This window comes from Trachemys scripta, chromosome 3 (genome assembly GCF_013100865.1).
Source record: "Trachemys scripta elegans isolate TJP31775 chromosome 3, CAS_Tse_1.0, whole genome shotgun sequence".
NCBI classification, from domain to species: domain Eukaryota; kingdom Metazoa; phylum Chordata; order Testudines; family Emydidae; genus Trachemys; species Trachemys scripta.
Genome location: NC_048300.1, coordinates 65,955,348 through 65,971,774, shown reverse-complemented (window position 1 = coordinate 65,971,774; position 16,427 = coordinate 65,955,348). Strand labels below are relative to the sequence as shown.

Below are 16,427 nucleotides of genomic sequence, written 5' to 3'. Positions count from 1 at the left end.
CGTAACAGCTCAATAGACAAAAGGCCACATGGCTTCAGTTCCTGACTGGCTCCTCAAGTTGTAAAGTGGGTGGGTGACCGAGGCCTCTCTCCTCTGAGCCAGAGTCTGAATTTACTCATGTATCATGAGGGCTGGACTGGGATATGGAGCCTTTTGCTGCTGGGTCAGTGGTTCACACCCACCCCAGGCCAGAGTGGCAGGAGATGAAGTAAAAACCTCACTTCTTCAGATGCATCCGAAGAAGTGAGGTTTTTACCCACGAAAGCTTATGCCCAAATAAATCTGTTAGTCTTTAAGGTGCCACCAGACTCCTTGTTGTTTTTGTAGATACAGACTAACACGGCTACCCCCTGATATAGTAAAAGTATGGAGTCCCTATTAGTGCATTTCACTCAACTCCAGTGGGCAGGTAAAATGATGTCTTGTCTGACTTCCTGTTGCACAAACTTACCTCACGGCTTTAACAGTTGGTTTCCCTTCCTTGGTTTGGTGCATCATCATTAATAAAAGGCATTGCAATTGCAGGTAAATGTCACCCTCAATGACAACTGCAGAGAGTCACCTAAGGCTAAAAGTTGCACAGGTGGTTGTGGTTCTCAACTATCTTGCCTAGAACCTTTATTATGGGTGGTGACAGCTGAGATGGAAAGAACTCAGCTTTGCTGTCAGAGCCCATAATGAGTTCACAGGGTTGATAATTAGGAATCAAACATACTTCAATATTTTTGAGTAAAACTCAAATCTGTAATAGTCAAGGCATATAGAACTCCATGTTACCAATTCAAAGTTGATGGTGATAGTGCCCTGTAGGTACAAACACTTGAGTAAGTAATTCTCTTGCTGTTACTTCAATCTATTTAGTTGAATACTGTTTTGCTAATTTTAAGATCTGTGCTCTGTATTGTTTAGTTTTGCTTGTGAAATAAAATGGGTGGAATTTATTAATTAGCAAAAATGCAGATAATATCTGCCCCCCAATCTTGCTATGAGTTCTGAATAAAACCCCACTGCAACCAACAGAGCTTGACTTGTGAGGCTCTCATTCTGGTATTGCAGCCAAAATTATTTTGTTAGAGTTATTTTTAAGTAACCCCCCTCCATTTAGAGCTACTTGGAAAAAAAAAAAAAACCCTGCTGCCTATTAGCCAGGATTCCACCCAGTCCCCCAGTTGATGGGATTCTTACCAGTGTACTTCTTGGACTCATTTTCTGTGTGCCCAACATGAGACACTGGGGTCAGATCTACAGACTATCACCACAGCAACTGACATCAAAGAGAGCTGTGCATTGAACACATGTAGTACTATAAAAGTCTAAGTATTCTGAAAAAACAAATCAACCACTAGGCTTCTTAAGTTGGGCCTCCTGTGATGTGTGGCTCAGAGGGCCAGGTAGCCTAGTGGTTAATGCACCTGGTCTCCAACCCCTTATCTTGTTGTTGAGGGGGCATAGTGGTGCCCAATCGCTGCCTTCAACCCAGGAGTGTTTGGGACCCCCACTGCATCTGGGGCATTTGCAGTTAAGTGGGGCAGAGTAAAGGGACCCATGCCCTCTTTCCCCAGTTCCCGGCCCAGAGGAAAGTACAACTGGCAGGTTCCTCCCTATACAGAGCCAAAATCTGCCACCCCTACTCGCTACCTATTTGCCTCTTCAGTCTGGGGCGTAGCTTCTGTAGTCCAAACAGTCAGTAGCTTCACAAAGTCCCAAATGAGCAGGGCCCTGCAAGATCGGCTGCTGCTTGAAGTGGGGGGTGGTTGTGGAAGGCCCTGCCAAGGGCCTTACCCACACTGTGGGTCCCCATTCAGGTTCCACCATCTACCTGGTTTCCTTAAAGAAGGAGTCTTCTTTCCTGGAGCCTGTTCACCTGCCCTTACCAAGCCTTCTGAATTCCTTTTGATTTGCTCCTACAGCTGGAGCAGGCCTATAGAGGCAATGCTACCTGGGCACAGTATTGCCTTTTAATTTCTTTGAGCCCAGTGCGGGGTTTGTATACCGCATCACCCTCCCAAAATTAGTGGACACTTTTGACCTCAGTTTGTAAAATGGGAACAATAATAATCCCTCAGGTCACAGGGATGTTGTGAAAATAAACTAATTCATCTATATGAATCACTTGGATACTATAGCAATGAGTGCCATAGAAAAGCCATGAGGAAATTTATAATTCCTGATCATTCAAAGCAGGATTTGAATGGTGGTCAGTAAATAAGACATAGGTCACATATTAAAAATGATAAAACAAAATGTACACTGAATGAAGCAGGGGTATAGTGGGAAAAATATGTGATTATATAATTCAAGACATGCATATGGGGGCCAAAGTAAGGTTGCACATATTAGCTTGATTCTTTAGAGACTAACAAATTTATTTGAGCATAAGCTTTCGTGGGCTACAGCCCACTTCTTCGGATGCATAGAATGGAACATAAATTGAGGAGATATATATACACATACAGAGAGCATGAAAAGGTGGGAGTTGTCTTACCAACTGTGAGTGGCCAATTAAGTAAGAGGAAAAAAAACTTTTGAAGTGATAATCAAGAGAGCCCAGTACAGACAGTTTGATAAGAAGTGTGAGTACTTACATGGGGAGATAGATTCAATGTTTGTAATGGCTCACCCATTCCCAGTCTCTATTTAAGCCTAAATTGATCGTATCTAATTTGCATATCAATTCAAGCTCAGCAGTTTCTCATTGGAGTCTGTTTTTGAAGATTTTTTGTTGCAAAATTGCCACCCGCAGGTCTGTCATTGAATGACCAGACAGGTTAAAGGGTTCTCCTACTGGTTTTTGAATATTATGATTCCTGATGTCCGATTTGTGTCCATTAATTATTTTGCGTAGAGACTGTCCGGTTTGGCCAATGTACATGGCAGAGGGGCATTGCTGGCACATGATGGCATATATCACATTGGTAGATGTGCAGGTAAACAAGCCCCTGATGGTATGGCTGATGTGATTAGGTCCTATGATGATATCACTTGAATAGATATGTGGGCAGAGTTGGCATCGGGCTTTGTTCCAAGGATAGGTTCCTGGGTCAGTGTTTTTGTTCAGTGATGTGTGGTTGCTGGTGAGTATTTGCTTCAGGTTGGGGGGGTTGTCTGTAAGCGAGGACAGGTCTGTCTCCCAAGACCTGTGAGAGTGAGGGATCATCTTTCAGGATAGGTTGTAGATTTTTGATGATGCGCTGGAGAGGTTTTAGTTGGGGGCTGAAGGTGACAGCTAGTGGTGTTCTGTTATTTTCTTTGTTGGGCCCGTCTTGTAGGAGGTGACTTCTGGGTACTCGTCTGGCTCTGTCAATCTGTTTTTTCACTTCAGCAGGTGGGTATTGTAGTTTTAAGAATGCTTGATAGAGATCTTGTAAGTGGTTGTCTCTGTCTGAGGGATTGGAACAAATGCGGTTGTATCTTAGAGCTTGGCTGTAGACAATGGATCGTGTGGTGTGTCCTGGATGGAAGCTGGAGGCATGTAGGTAAGTATAGAGGTCAGTAGGTTTCCGGTATAGGGTGGTATTTATGTGACCATCGCTTATTAGCACAGTAGTGTCCAGGAAATGGACCACTTGTGTGGATTGATCTAGGCTGAGGTTGATGGTGGGATGGAAATTATTGAAATCATGGTGGAATTCCTCAAGGGCTTCTTTTCCATGGGTCCAGATGACGAAGATGTCATCAATGTAGCATAAGTAGAGTAGGGGCGTTAGGGGATGAGAGCTAAGGAAGCGTTTTTCTAAGTCAGCCATGAAAATGTTGGCATGTGGGGCCATGTGGGTACCCATAGCAGTGCCGCTTACTTGAAGGTATATATTGTCCCCAAATGTGAAATAGTTGTGGGTGAGGACAAAGTCACAAAGTTCAGCCACCAGGTTAGCTGTGACATTATCGGGGATACTGTTCCTGATAGCTTGTAGTCCATCTTTGTGTGGAATATTGGTGTAGAGGGCTTCTGCGTCCATAGTGGCCAGAATGGTGTTTTCTGGAAGATCACCGATGGATTGTAGTTTCCTCAGGAAGTCAGTGGTGTCTCGAAGATAGCTGGGAGTGCTGGTAGCGTAGGGCCTGAGGAAAGAGTCCACATAGCCAGACAATCCTGATGTTAGGGTGCCAATGCCTGAGATGATGGGGCATCCAGGATTTCCAGGTTTATGGATCTTGGGTAGCAAATAGAATACCCCTGGTCGGGGTTCTAGGCATGTGTCTGTACAGATTTGTTCCTGTGCTTTGTCAGGGAGTTTTTATAGCAGATGGTGTAGTTTCTTTAGGTAATCCTCAGTGGGATCAGAGGATAATGGCCTGTAGAATATGGTGTTAGGGAGCTGTCTAGCAGCCTCTTGGTCATATTCCAATTTATTTATGATGACGACAGCACCTCCTTTGTCAGCCTTTTTGATTATAATGTCAGAGTTGTTTCTGAGGCTGTAGATGGCATTGTATTCTGTACGGCTGAGGTTATGGGGCAAGTGATGTTGCTTTTCCACAATTTCAGCCTTTGCACGTTGACGGAAGCACTCTATGTAGAAGTCCAGTCTGTTGTTTCGACCGTCCGGAGGAGTCCACGCAGAATCCTTTTTTTGTTGTTGTGCCGGTAGGGTGGATTCTGTGGGTTAGTATGTTGTTCAGAGGTATGTTGGAAATATTCTTTGAGTCGGAGACGTCGAAAGTAGTATTCTAGGTCACCGCAGAACTGTATCATGTTCGTGGGCCTGGAGGGACAAAAGGAGAGGCCCGGAGATAGGACAGACTCTTCTGTTGGGCTAAGAGTATAGCTGGAAAGATTAACAATATTGTTGGGTGGGTTAAAGGAACTACTGTAGTTGCTCCTTGTGGCATGTTGCAGTTTAGATAGTTTAGTGTCTTTTTTCCTTTGTAGAGAGGCAAAGTTTGTGTTGTAAATGGCTTGTCTAGTTTTTATAAAGTCTATCCATGAGGAAGTTTGTGTGGAAGGTTGGTTTCTTATGAGAATATCCAGTTCTGAGAGCTCATTCTTAATCTTTCCCTGTTTGCTGTATAGGATGCTGATCAGGTGGTTTCGCAGTTTCTTTGAGAGTGTGTGACACAGTCTCTCAGCATAGTCTGTGTGATATGTAGATTGTAATGGATTTTTTACCTTTAGTTCTTTTGGTATGATGTCCATCTGTTTGCATTTGGAAAGGAAGATGATGTCATCTGTATCTGTACGAGTTTTTTCATGAAGTTGATGGATTTCCACTCCAGACGGCTAAATGCAGTGCCTTGCATAACCCACAAAAGCTTACGCTCAAATAAATTTGTTATTCTCTAAGGTGCCACAAGTACTCCTATTCTTTTTGTGGATACAGACTAACACGGCTGCTACTCTGTAGCTTGATTCTGTTATTTTCTAACTTCTGAGGACTTGACTTTGCAATCTTAATGTTTCAAATTTCTTTTGTGTGTGATTTCTTTAATATTTAATTAAAGAATCAGCTAGGAACCCAAATTAAGGATTAGTACTAGCTATTGTACAGACATATACACCTCTACCCCGATATAACACTAATTCGGCTATAACGCGGTAAAGCAGTGCTCCGGGGGGGCGGGAGGGACGGGACTGCGCACTCCGGTGGATCAAAGCAAGTTCAATATAACGCAGTTTCACCTATAACGCGGTAAGGTTTTTTGGGTCCCGAGGACAGCGTTATATCGAGGTAGAGGTGTAATAAATAAGATATTCTGTTCCCTAGAGAGCTCATAATCTTCATGTCAGACAGGATGCAACAGCTGGATGAAACGGATATACAGGATGGGAGTGGTTTGAAGGATGTGGTAATAATAAAATGAATAGATTTAGCAGGAAAGTAGAAGTGTCAGTTTGCCCCTTGCCTAACCAATGCCATCCAGGAATGATTTATACCCATCATGGCAGAGGTAGGTTTTAAGGATGGTTTAAAAGCAGATCATGTGTTGGCTTTATGAATTTTGATGAGTTTCAACTATGCAGCTAGACTCAGAATGGGAGAAAGCATGGAGTGCTTGAAGGGGAAGCAAGCAGTTGGGCCATCAAGACTGTGATCATTGACAGAACAAATGCTAGAGTCAAAACGGTGTGTTAGATATGCACTGTCCCTGTATTATATATCGGATGGACCTAAATGACCTTAAAGACCAAGACAAGGAGCTTATGTTGGATGTGGTGGAGAAGGGAAGCCCATGGAGGAATGCAAAGAGGAGGAGGATGTGGTCAGTGTGATGAGCCAGTAAGATGATCCTAATGGCAGTGTTTCAAATTTAGTTAAAGGGTGTCAGTGGCTGGTGTCAGATTGAGGTGTGAGATTATGAGGGTCTGAACAACAACCTTCTCAAGCAGGACAGAGAGAAGAATCCAAATCTTAGAAATATTATGTAGGTTGAAGTGGCAAGACTTTAAATGATCTGGATATATTTAACTTAATCAATTCACATTTGCAAGATAAGACCATGATGTGCCAATCTGATGTGCCTGGGCTGCCCCTTATGCTTGTGCTGAATCCCACTGAAGTAAACAAGCTGCATGCAAGTGCGAGGTCCAGCTGCATGAATCCAGCTGCAGGATGTAAGCCTAAACCATGATGTATTTTTGGTGTCACTACAAAAAAAATTTTTATAACTGCTTTTCTTCTCTTTTACTTACTTAGTTAAGATGACAGAGCTAACACAGTAGAATAACAAGGGCTGGCCTTTATTAAAAAGATTCTCATGTAAAATGAAACAGAGAGCAAATAAAGCCATGCAAAACAGGCCATTAAATAAAATGTGCATAACTCACATAACTAGCAAGACACTTAAGAAAAGAAAAGAAAAAGATTTTACAATTGTGTAAACAAAACTAATTCACAATAAAAATAGCACAAATTAGGTAAAATAATAGCTCCAGTGAAAGAATGACTAATAATATACTCTCATTAATTAAACACAAAGAATCAGCCCCACCAAAACAGCTATTCAAACTTCATTATTCTGTCATCAAAAACTTTACAAATGTACTAAAAGATGCCCCTTACCATTAGACAAGGCATACATACATATAAACATAATTAACTTGAAATATAGTCCCTTTTCACAAAATAACTTAAACACAGTTTCAGGGGTTAGAATTATCCTGATCTTTCTTGACAGTTTTTGTAGTTTTACAGTCATATTTTCATATTTAAAATTATATGTACTCCTCTAGTCTTTATGAAGGAACCACACAATACATTGACTTTACAAGGGAAACAGTACAAGTGGCTATTTGGCTGTGCACAAAGTAAGCAAACTGAAAAAAAAGTTTCTCTTATTTTTGTAATAGCAATCTTAGGTGTTGCTTGTAACAATAGATGAAACATTTGTGGACAGAAGTGATTTTAGCTTGGAACTGTCATTTTACTTAAACATTCTTTTATTGTAAAATAAACAATAGGGATAAATAAATTCATATGCTGAACTTGTGTTTGGGGATGTTGTGGGAAGGTAATACAACATAGTATATAAATAACAACACTTGAACTTTAATAGTGCTATTCATTTGAAGATCAGAGCACTTTACAAAAGTAGATTTGTATTGGGGAAACTGAGACACATATTGATTAAGGGACTTGCCTAAGACCATAGAAAGTCCAGTGGGAAAGCTGGGAACAGAACTCAGGAATACTGACTGGCAGACCTGTGCTCTTTTCTCTAGATCACAATATCAAACAAATTGGAGAAAATTTAGAAAACAGTAATAAAAATGATAGCGAGACTACCTCAATAGGGAAGATTAATATAAATAAATATGGTTGCTAGGCTAAATGATAATAAAAGGCAAGTATAACAACTATCTAATATTTAAAGGGATGATGGAACAATACTTTCGTAAGGTAATTGCAAATGGAGTATAAGGAAAACTTTTCTAAGGCTGACATCTAATAACAGGCCTGTAAGCTCACCTACATTCTGCAGGTGACGCTAGCCAATGGAATGTGGCACTAGTGGAAAGTCTTAATCATCTGCAAGATAAACCACTTGGCTTGCATTGAAATTTCAAGTGAAGTACCATATTTATGTCCATGATGAGAACTCCCATTCAGCAATATTTGTCTCATTTGTCCTTCTGGGAAGAAGAGTAAAGATTTCTTACTACCTACCTTATGGTGTAGCAAAGAACCCAGTTGTCCCACTACCAGCAAGTAGTGTGTGGGTGGGGGGAATTGACCAAATTTAAAATCTTTTATTAATAGTTTATGATATTTTATTCATTTTTAAATTACCATGATTTTTGTTACTCCACAAAACAGTAACATTTTTAAAAAGAGGGAGTGGATGGCCTAGGGGGTTAGTAACAGGAAGAAATGGCAAAAAATCTGAAAATGGTCCTGGTTAGTTCCCTACCCACACCGTCCTCACATAGGTGCTACATATCCGACTGACTTTTTGTCTTTAAAGTTGACATGTAGGAATTAAATTGTGTAAGTTATCTTCCAAGAGAAATGTTAGAAGCTCCATTATTTTAGTCAATTAAAATTTGATTAGACAAAGCACTTGAGAATATACTTTAGAGCGCAATCCTACAATGGCAGGAGAATGGACTAGATAACCTACTAGCTATTATACATTTCTAATTATGTGATTTTAAGAAAAAAAGTAGCAATTCTATACAGCCTGCTAATCTAAATAATCTAAACATGATTTTAATGTAATGTGATATGATTTATAGGCATTATATGTTGATTGCTTTATGGGTCACAAAGAGTTCAATTAGCAAGATTCCAGCTGTCTCTGTTTTAATTTTAAGCAAATTATTCATTATGTTTCCACTTGGTTAATTTCAAATTATCTCAAGTCTATTACATTTCAGTAGCTTTGAAACATCCCTGTATTTTCCCCAAATAACTCTCAAACTGTAAGGAACTTAAGGCCTGATCCTGCAAATATTTACTGTTGAGTGTAGTACTAAGTGTTGTGAATTCCAAGAGAGTGCCCACAGTAGTGAGCATTATGCTCTTTAGTAAGCATTTGCAGAACTGGACCTTGAGGGCCTGCTCTAGGTCGCTTTGCATTGATATTGACATCATTTGGAGGTGGCTTGGGCCTTTGGTGCATTTAAAGATGGGTACATTAGTTAAAGCATCTCTGATACATGGATAAGGTGCCAAGAAATGTGTTTAATCACCTGAAATGTGCAAAGCAGCACGTCGAGGAGACGCATAGAGGAGATTGTGAAAAGGGTGGGTGAAGACTTCTCCATTTCCTTAGTAATAAGGGAGAAAGGGACTGAATTGATATCCCATAATAAAATATGATGTAAATATGACTCCCACTGAATAGTTTTCTAACACAGTTTGGCAGCCTGTTTGCAGGATAGTTGGACCCTAGATGTTTTAGAACAGTGTTCAAAACCCACGTTTAAGGCTGGTAAAACCTCTTTAGTCTTTTTGATAATTTGGAGGGGAGGGAAGCTGTTTAAAGAATTGCAAAAATCATTTATTAAGATGCCATGATAAGATCTTAAAAGATCCTAACAAAGTCCTGCATGCTATATGATGTCTTTGGGGATGGGGAGAACTGCTTATTTTCACTGCAAGGCCCAAACAGGAGAAGGCCAGGAGCTGTAACAGTTTGAATGTGGGAAATGGAATGTGTCATTAAAAATACCCTTCACCTCACCAGGTTTTAAACACTACTGTAAAATTAATTGCATGCCAAAAGAATCCCACTCCCTCGCAATGAGCGAGACTAAAGAGACTATTGCAGGAGCTTGATTTTTCTTGCCTTCACTCAACTGTCCTGGTCATGGGCGCCAACTTCCTCTCTACTGAGGGGTCCTCAGCCCCCCTCAACCCCAGGCCTGCCCCTACTCCACCCATTCCTCCAAGCCCCCACCCCTCCCCCCTTTCCCCCCCCCCCCCCCCCCCTTCCCTCAAGGCCCCACCCCTGCCCTGCCTCTTCCCACCCCTTCCCCCAAGCACACCCTGTCCCTCCTAGCACCTCCTGCATGTAGTTCCGCAGCATGCGGGAGGTGCTGGGAGGGAAAGGGAGGAGTTGATCAGCGGGGTCGCCAGAGGGTGGGAGGCACTGGCGGGACAGCTTGGCTGTCGGTGGGTGCTAAGCAGCGCAGTTACGGAGTTGGCACCTATGGTCCTGGTATGTTATCCAGCAGTGCTGCAGCCACTGACTGACTCCTTCCCTACCTGACAATGAAATGTATATTGGCGGGGAGGGGGGAAGTTATGCTGTTCCATGTTCATCACTGGGAGGAAGGAACTAATGAAGTCTCCACTGGGAAAAGTGCAGTACTACAGCATCTCTGGCCATTCTGTTCTGATACCATCTTCATTACCATAATAGTATCTGAGCACCTCAGATCATATTGAGTCTCTTTCCCCTTAGCTTGTTTGAACCCTAAGTATGGAGAGAGAACTAAAGGGAGCCTCTCTTCATGCTGTTATGACCTTTTATATGAGGAACAGCTCAGCAAGAAGGGGATGTGTTTGGGCCCAGGAGAGAGAATGTGCCGTTTGGGAAGGAGGTGTCCAGAAGAGACAAAGGGAGACGACTGATAGGCATCAGTGGGGTGATGGAAATTAAGGACTTTTCTTTAAAAAATACAACAGGAAACTAACTGCAAAAAATAGGTTAATGCGAAATTAAATTTACTAGTTTTTAAAAAGAACCCCCCCAGAAAATACAAATATTAAGGTACATATTGACAGCTGTGTTGCACACATGTAATGCAGATGAACCTTGATTATCCATACTTCTTTTCATCTGAAACAAGATTGGATCTCTCAAAGCCTGCTAACAACACAGAAAAGTTCTTTGGTTATCTGAACACTTGCTATCCAAATGTAGCCAATTTCTCTTTTTACACTTACACTGTACTGAATTCCTAATGACTAGTTAAATTGTTTAAATTTATGCTTTAATAGACAATATATGCAATGTGGGCAAATTAATGTTATGGGAGTCTTAACGTTAACATTTCCATGTTTAAATATATAACTTTAATATTGCATTGATGTTATTTTATGAATTAATTATAGCTCTTTAGTTAAGAAGGTGAGGTTGCATAAAATGTAATTCCTGCAGCAGTAACTGACCCCTGCCTATTTTACCATCCTGCTAACCAATAGATTTTCTAGTCTTCTTAATTTCAAGATTTTCCACTGTACTGTGTCCCAGATTTGTCCCAAAGCAGATTGAGAGGGAATATGTTAGAATGTCACACACAGCACAGCATGGCCACTTGTCCTTCATTTGGAACCTGTTTTACATTACACGTCAAATTAATCAATAAATATTGTCTTGTATACACCAATAATAATGCAAAGGGATTGTACACTGTAATAAAATGTGTTACTTATATACGAGTGTGTGTAACAAATAAATAAAACATTGGGGATGTGCCCTTAAAAATAAACTTTCTCCTATAATTTCCAACTTGTCCTTTATTCGCAACATAAAGGGTCCGTATATGGGTGTGAGAGTTACCAAAGCCAGGGACCGGCTCTTCTGGTTCAGGAACATCTGTCCTGTGCATTCCCTGTTGCCTTTTGTGCTGCCCCAGGTGTAGGCACGAGACCGTATGACCCACATTTTGCAGTTCGCCGCTGACTGGGTGGGTTGCAGCAGGCACCCGCTAAGGGCGGAGGAGGCGCTGCAGCGGATCACATCGCCCCTTCGGAGCAGTGGCTCACCCGGAAGTTCCGGCTGCAACGCGCGAGGACTGCCAGAAGGGAGCTGCATGACAGACACCACCCAGCCGTTGGCAGCCGCCCCCTTTGTGCAGCACGTGGCTCCTAGAGAGAGCAACGCAGCCCGCACCTGCTACAAGTCCCAGCCTGCCACAGGGCGGGGCATCTCATTTCCCGGCGTGCAACACTCCACAGCGAGACCGGCCTCTGACCCGTCTTGGGCTGCAGCCGCTCCCGACATGCAACGCGGAACGAAAAGACTAAATGTCCCAACATGCAACGCGCCCGTAGCGGATTCCCTGAACCCTCGAAAAAACGACCAATCCGGACTACAGTACCCGGCATGCTGCGCAACCAGTGCCTCACTGCATGTTGGGATATGTAGTCTCCATGCGCAGCCGCTGCGCCAACCACACCTCCCATTGTCGCTTCGTTGCCGGCCTCTCCAAGCCGCTCGTCAACAATAACCGTACGCTAGGGGCAGCGGCTACGCTTCCCTGTATTCAGCAAGGGCCTATGCGCACTTTCCCCACGGCCCTCCTAGCCGGGGCTGGCTAAAAGGGGCGTAGCCGCCGCCATGGCCGGTTGTTGTCAGTCGCTGGCAGCGGGTTATGGCGACGGCGGTGAATGAATTCTCCGGGCGGCAGAGGGAAGAAGAAGGGCTCAGCCGGCTCCAGCTCCCCGCCCCAGGCCCCCGGAGCCTCCCCCTCCTCCCCGACCGGGCCGGCTCCCCCCCTGCAGCAGCAGCAGGCGGCGGTGGGGGCGGCCGCGGCGTCTCCCCATAAGCGGAACCTCTATTACTTCTCCTACCCGCTCTTCGCCGCCTTCGCGCTGCTCCGCTTCGTCGCCTTCCAGCTCGGGCTGCTCTTCGCCTGGCTCTGCGAGCGCCTCTCCCGGGGCGCCCTCATGGCCGCCAAGGGCAGAGCCGGGGCCGGCGACGCGCCCGAGCCCGGCGGGGCGCCCGAGACGGTGCGAGCCTGCCACAAGCGAGCCTTCGAGTGCATCTCCGTGGCGCTGCGCATCGATGAGGAGGAGAGAGGTGAGGGCTCGAGGGGACTCTGGGGTGGGGCGAGGATGGTGCCTGCGAGTGGGGACGAGCCTCGAGGGGGGCGGGTGGTATCCTGGGGTAGGGAGGTAGCGAGGCCTGAGTGGATCCAGGGGGGGTCTCTGGTGGTGAGTCCCTTGAATGAGGGGGGCTCTGTTCTCCCCCCATATCGGGGTGTCATGCGCCCCCTCATCCTTGGCTCCAGCTGTGTCCTGTCAGTGTTGCACATTAGTTGACCATCCCTGAGGCGTCTCTGGCGCGGGAAGGTGCTGCTGACAGATGGTGTGTCAGGGGCTGAGGATATAGATAGAGACCAGAGAGGGCTGGCGTGGAGGGAAGATACCGCTGCAGTTTTGGCCGCTGCAGAAATGGTTGAGTTGTGGAGAATGGCAAGTACAATTTCTAGCCTGGTGGCAGAGATGTGGAATAATTTGTGGCCAGCAAACTTCAGACACCTTCTGAGCATTTCCAATGAGAAGGATGAGGTAGAAACAGGCAAAAAACATATCAAAAGAGTTAAAGCTTAGTGGTGAAATCTTGGCTCAGTCGTACCAAGATTTCAGGCTAGGTATGTAGCAAGGGTAGAGAGCTATTGTAATTGTTTTTTTAAAATATAGATACTGTGCATTTAAATTCAGTGTTCTGTAGGAGATTGAACTTCATGTTAAGGAGGTGTCAATATATAGAATAGCTTTAATATACAGAATTTTAGCCTTTACCCCACTTTTTGTTTTCAGCACCACAACAGTTGGCAGGTGAAGTAGGTGGTCTAGTTTCTAATATATGTGGCACAAATAGTTACCTTTTTAAAAAAAAAATTGAAATTCAGTCTTAAAATTGTTTTTCATTTTAATTCATAGATACAGATTGGGGGGAATTTATGGGGTATTCATGTTCAGAACTAAACTGTCACATTATTCATACCTACATAATTAGATTATCAGGAACAATGATGTATTTCAGGGTCTGGCACCATCTTTATAGCATACTCTTAGTTTGCAAATTGTGTACATGTTTAAGAAAATCTCTACTGAAGTTTGATATACAGGCTGCCAAATATCAGAACAATTTCTTTATAATTTGTACCTTAGCAATTAAACTCTTATTAAATTGCATTTTCCTCTACAATTGTTGCTGAGTCACATAATTATTTTACTTTTGCCAATAACTTATAGAACTCTGGGAAACAACTAATTTAAAATAAAATACAAGGTTGAGGAAAATCATTGTATGGTTTAGATTTAAAAACAAAAACAAAGAAAAGCTATTGTCAGTGTATTTGACTTAGACCATCAGTCTACCTGCAGCAGTACAACCCTGCCAGTGTTCAAAGGGGAGTCCTCTGAGGCATGGGTACCGTGCTGGGCTTTAAATTCCCCTGGAAACATCCAGCATGATTTTAAAATGTGAAGACTTAATGAAACTATGATTCTGCATAGCAGGAAGTAAAAATTGTTTCCCTCTTTAAAATCAAAATAGAGACTTTATACAGACTGCATGCGTAGTATGCCATGAAAGGGACAGACTTACTTTGGTCTGCTGCAATAACTTGGGAAGGCAGTAGTGGGCTCGGAAAGAGACTGCATGCAGCCATATCAATATAAAAAGATGTTGGTGTGACATAGGACTTGTGAGGGTACGAGGGGAAACTTAGAACTCAAGTTGGTTCAAAATTTTAATGGTAGTAAAGGTGGTGATTAAAATATACTTAAGTGTAGATAAATCTCCAGTTCTGTCAAGCACCTGTAATGGCTTATAATAACAAACTAGTGCTTATTTTTTTCAGAAGCCTGTTATAATTATAGCCTTAATACTTAAGGAGAAAAAAATATAAGGACTAACTTGTTTCTTAAGTTTGATTTTTTTTTTTTTTTTTCCCCTCACACCCCATCCCATCCCTGAAGTCCCCTCTTTTAATTGGCATGTTGTATAGTTTGTTTGTCCTAAGCAGCATGGAACTACACAAACAGTCACTCAGATTATGTTGGGAGAGAGAACCACTTACTACATTTTCTCCAGAATTTGTGCTCTTATTTAAATATTAACTAAGTAAACCTTTAATTGTAAGTGCCATCTTTCTGTGAGTTCCGTAACTTACAAGTAACTTAAAACCTGTGCAGACAAGAATCACTTCAGGAGACCAATACAAATACTTGTGGGATCAGTAGATCTTTCAGAACTTCCTGTACACCAGTATGATAATAGCCGTTTTATATCTCAATTTGAGATGCCTTTCCCAGTTTCTGGTGTCCAGGGAGTAATGGTTGTGCTTTTCTTTATAACTTTGCTCAAGTTACTACTGTGATTCTCAAACCTCTATATCAGAGTCATTGCAATCTGTTGAGCAGCATGAAGCCTTCAGGTCTTGCTCTTTTCATGAGGTTGCATTTTAAAATATTACTCCTGCACTTCTAAGATTTTATAGTTGTGTTATTGATGCATGGTGAATAGTAGTGTTTATATAAAAAGTAATTTTAACTACAGCTAATACAAGCAGATATGACTTTGTAGGAGCAGATCTGTCAAATACAAAGTTGACACTATTACATCAATTTTCCCTAAAAGGAACCACACTTTAACATTTGGATCTATTAGTTACATGGGAAGCATCCATTAATCTTATGGACATAAAGGGATTTACTTATTAACGTGTGCTGAATCTGTTTTTATTCTTTTTCGGGTGCATTTTGTACAACTTCATATGTGAAGTGATTTTTTGTTATGCATAGTTTGTGGGTCAGTTAAGATTTCTAGACTGTCCCCTGTGAATTTGTGGCCATTTTGTTTTGAAAATATATGAACTCAAGTAGGTATCATTATAACTACCTAATGTTAATTTTTTTACACTTCTTACTTTTAGACACACACTATAATTGGCTTGGCTTGTAACTTGCAACTACTGTGGCAATGGTTTGAAAAATCCATTTCCCCTTAGGGAATTGTGTGGAGTCAGGGATGGGTGAGCCACCAAATTCTGTAGAATCTGAGTTTTATTTTTTTTTATAAAATGACTTTTTATAATCGCAGGGATAGTCAGAATCTGGATCTATGTAGTGGTGTCTTCTTAGTTGGCCAGCAGATAGTTCAATTGTTTGTGTCAATGCCAAAACTTCTCCAGACAGAAGCAGAGTGAAATTAACAAAATATCTGGGCAGTTTCACAACTTCTCTTCAGAATCTTGTGAGCAGCAGTGAAGCTGACAGATCTTCTCAAGTTTCCTTTGGGACAGCTATAACCAGTGGCAGAGACAGACACTGGAGATATCTTGAGAAAAGGAAGCTAAAGGAGGGGTAAGGTAATAGAGACCCCCATTGTTGGAGAAGCACAGCTGCCCTTAACAGTCAGGAAGCTGGAGATGGAGGGAGGGAGTGAGATTTCTGATTACTCAAAAGGAGAAAGATGGTGGGAAGGGAGATTTAAAATATATACACTTAGTAGCCAGAGCACACGAAGTACAAAGCTTTCAACTGGGTCCTAGGGACAATGCCTATATGCTATATTGACTAATCATACTGAATGCTAGATAACAGATGTGGGACAAAAGGTTCCGGTGCAACACGCTCACTGCTGTTTAGAAATGAGCACTTGGAAAAATCTATGGTACTTTGCTTACTTTCATTTAAGGTTTCACAAAATCTTTCCTCCCTTTACCCTGACTTTTTTCTGGAGATAGCACTACAGTTTGTGACAGCAGGTATAGGATAACAATACTTGTTACTAATACTTGATTG

General features: G+C 42.4%; 2 protein-coding genes across 5 annotated transcripts in view; one reads left to right on the top strand and one right to left on the bottom strand.

Annotated features, from left to right (window-relative positions):
* DPY30 (dpy-30 histone methyltransferase complex regulatory subunit) overlaps positions 1-12,484 on the bottom strand; it is a 23,565-nt gene extending 11,081 nt beyond the window's left edge. The window contains exon 1 of the mRNA XM_034764973.1: positions 12,462-12,484. The gene's annotated coding sequence lies outside the window, so the exon portion shown is untranslated. The remainder of the gene's footprint in view (positions 1-12,461) is intronic.
* SPAST (spastin) overlaps positions 12,025-16,427 on the top strand; it is a 67,851-nt gene continuing 63,448 nt past the window's right edge. For 2 of the 4 annotated variants that reach the window (XM_034764967.1, XM_034764968.1), the window contains exon 1: positions 12,026-12,690. In XM_034764967.1, the coding sequence (XP_034620858.1) occupies positions 12,279-12,690 (412 nt within the window). In that variant the 5' untranslated portion in view covers positions 12,026-12,278. Of the gene's footprint in view, positions 12,691-16,427 lie in introns of all 4 variants that reach the window. The other 2 variants (XM_034764969.1, XM_034764966.1) reach the window with 2 other exon arrangements.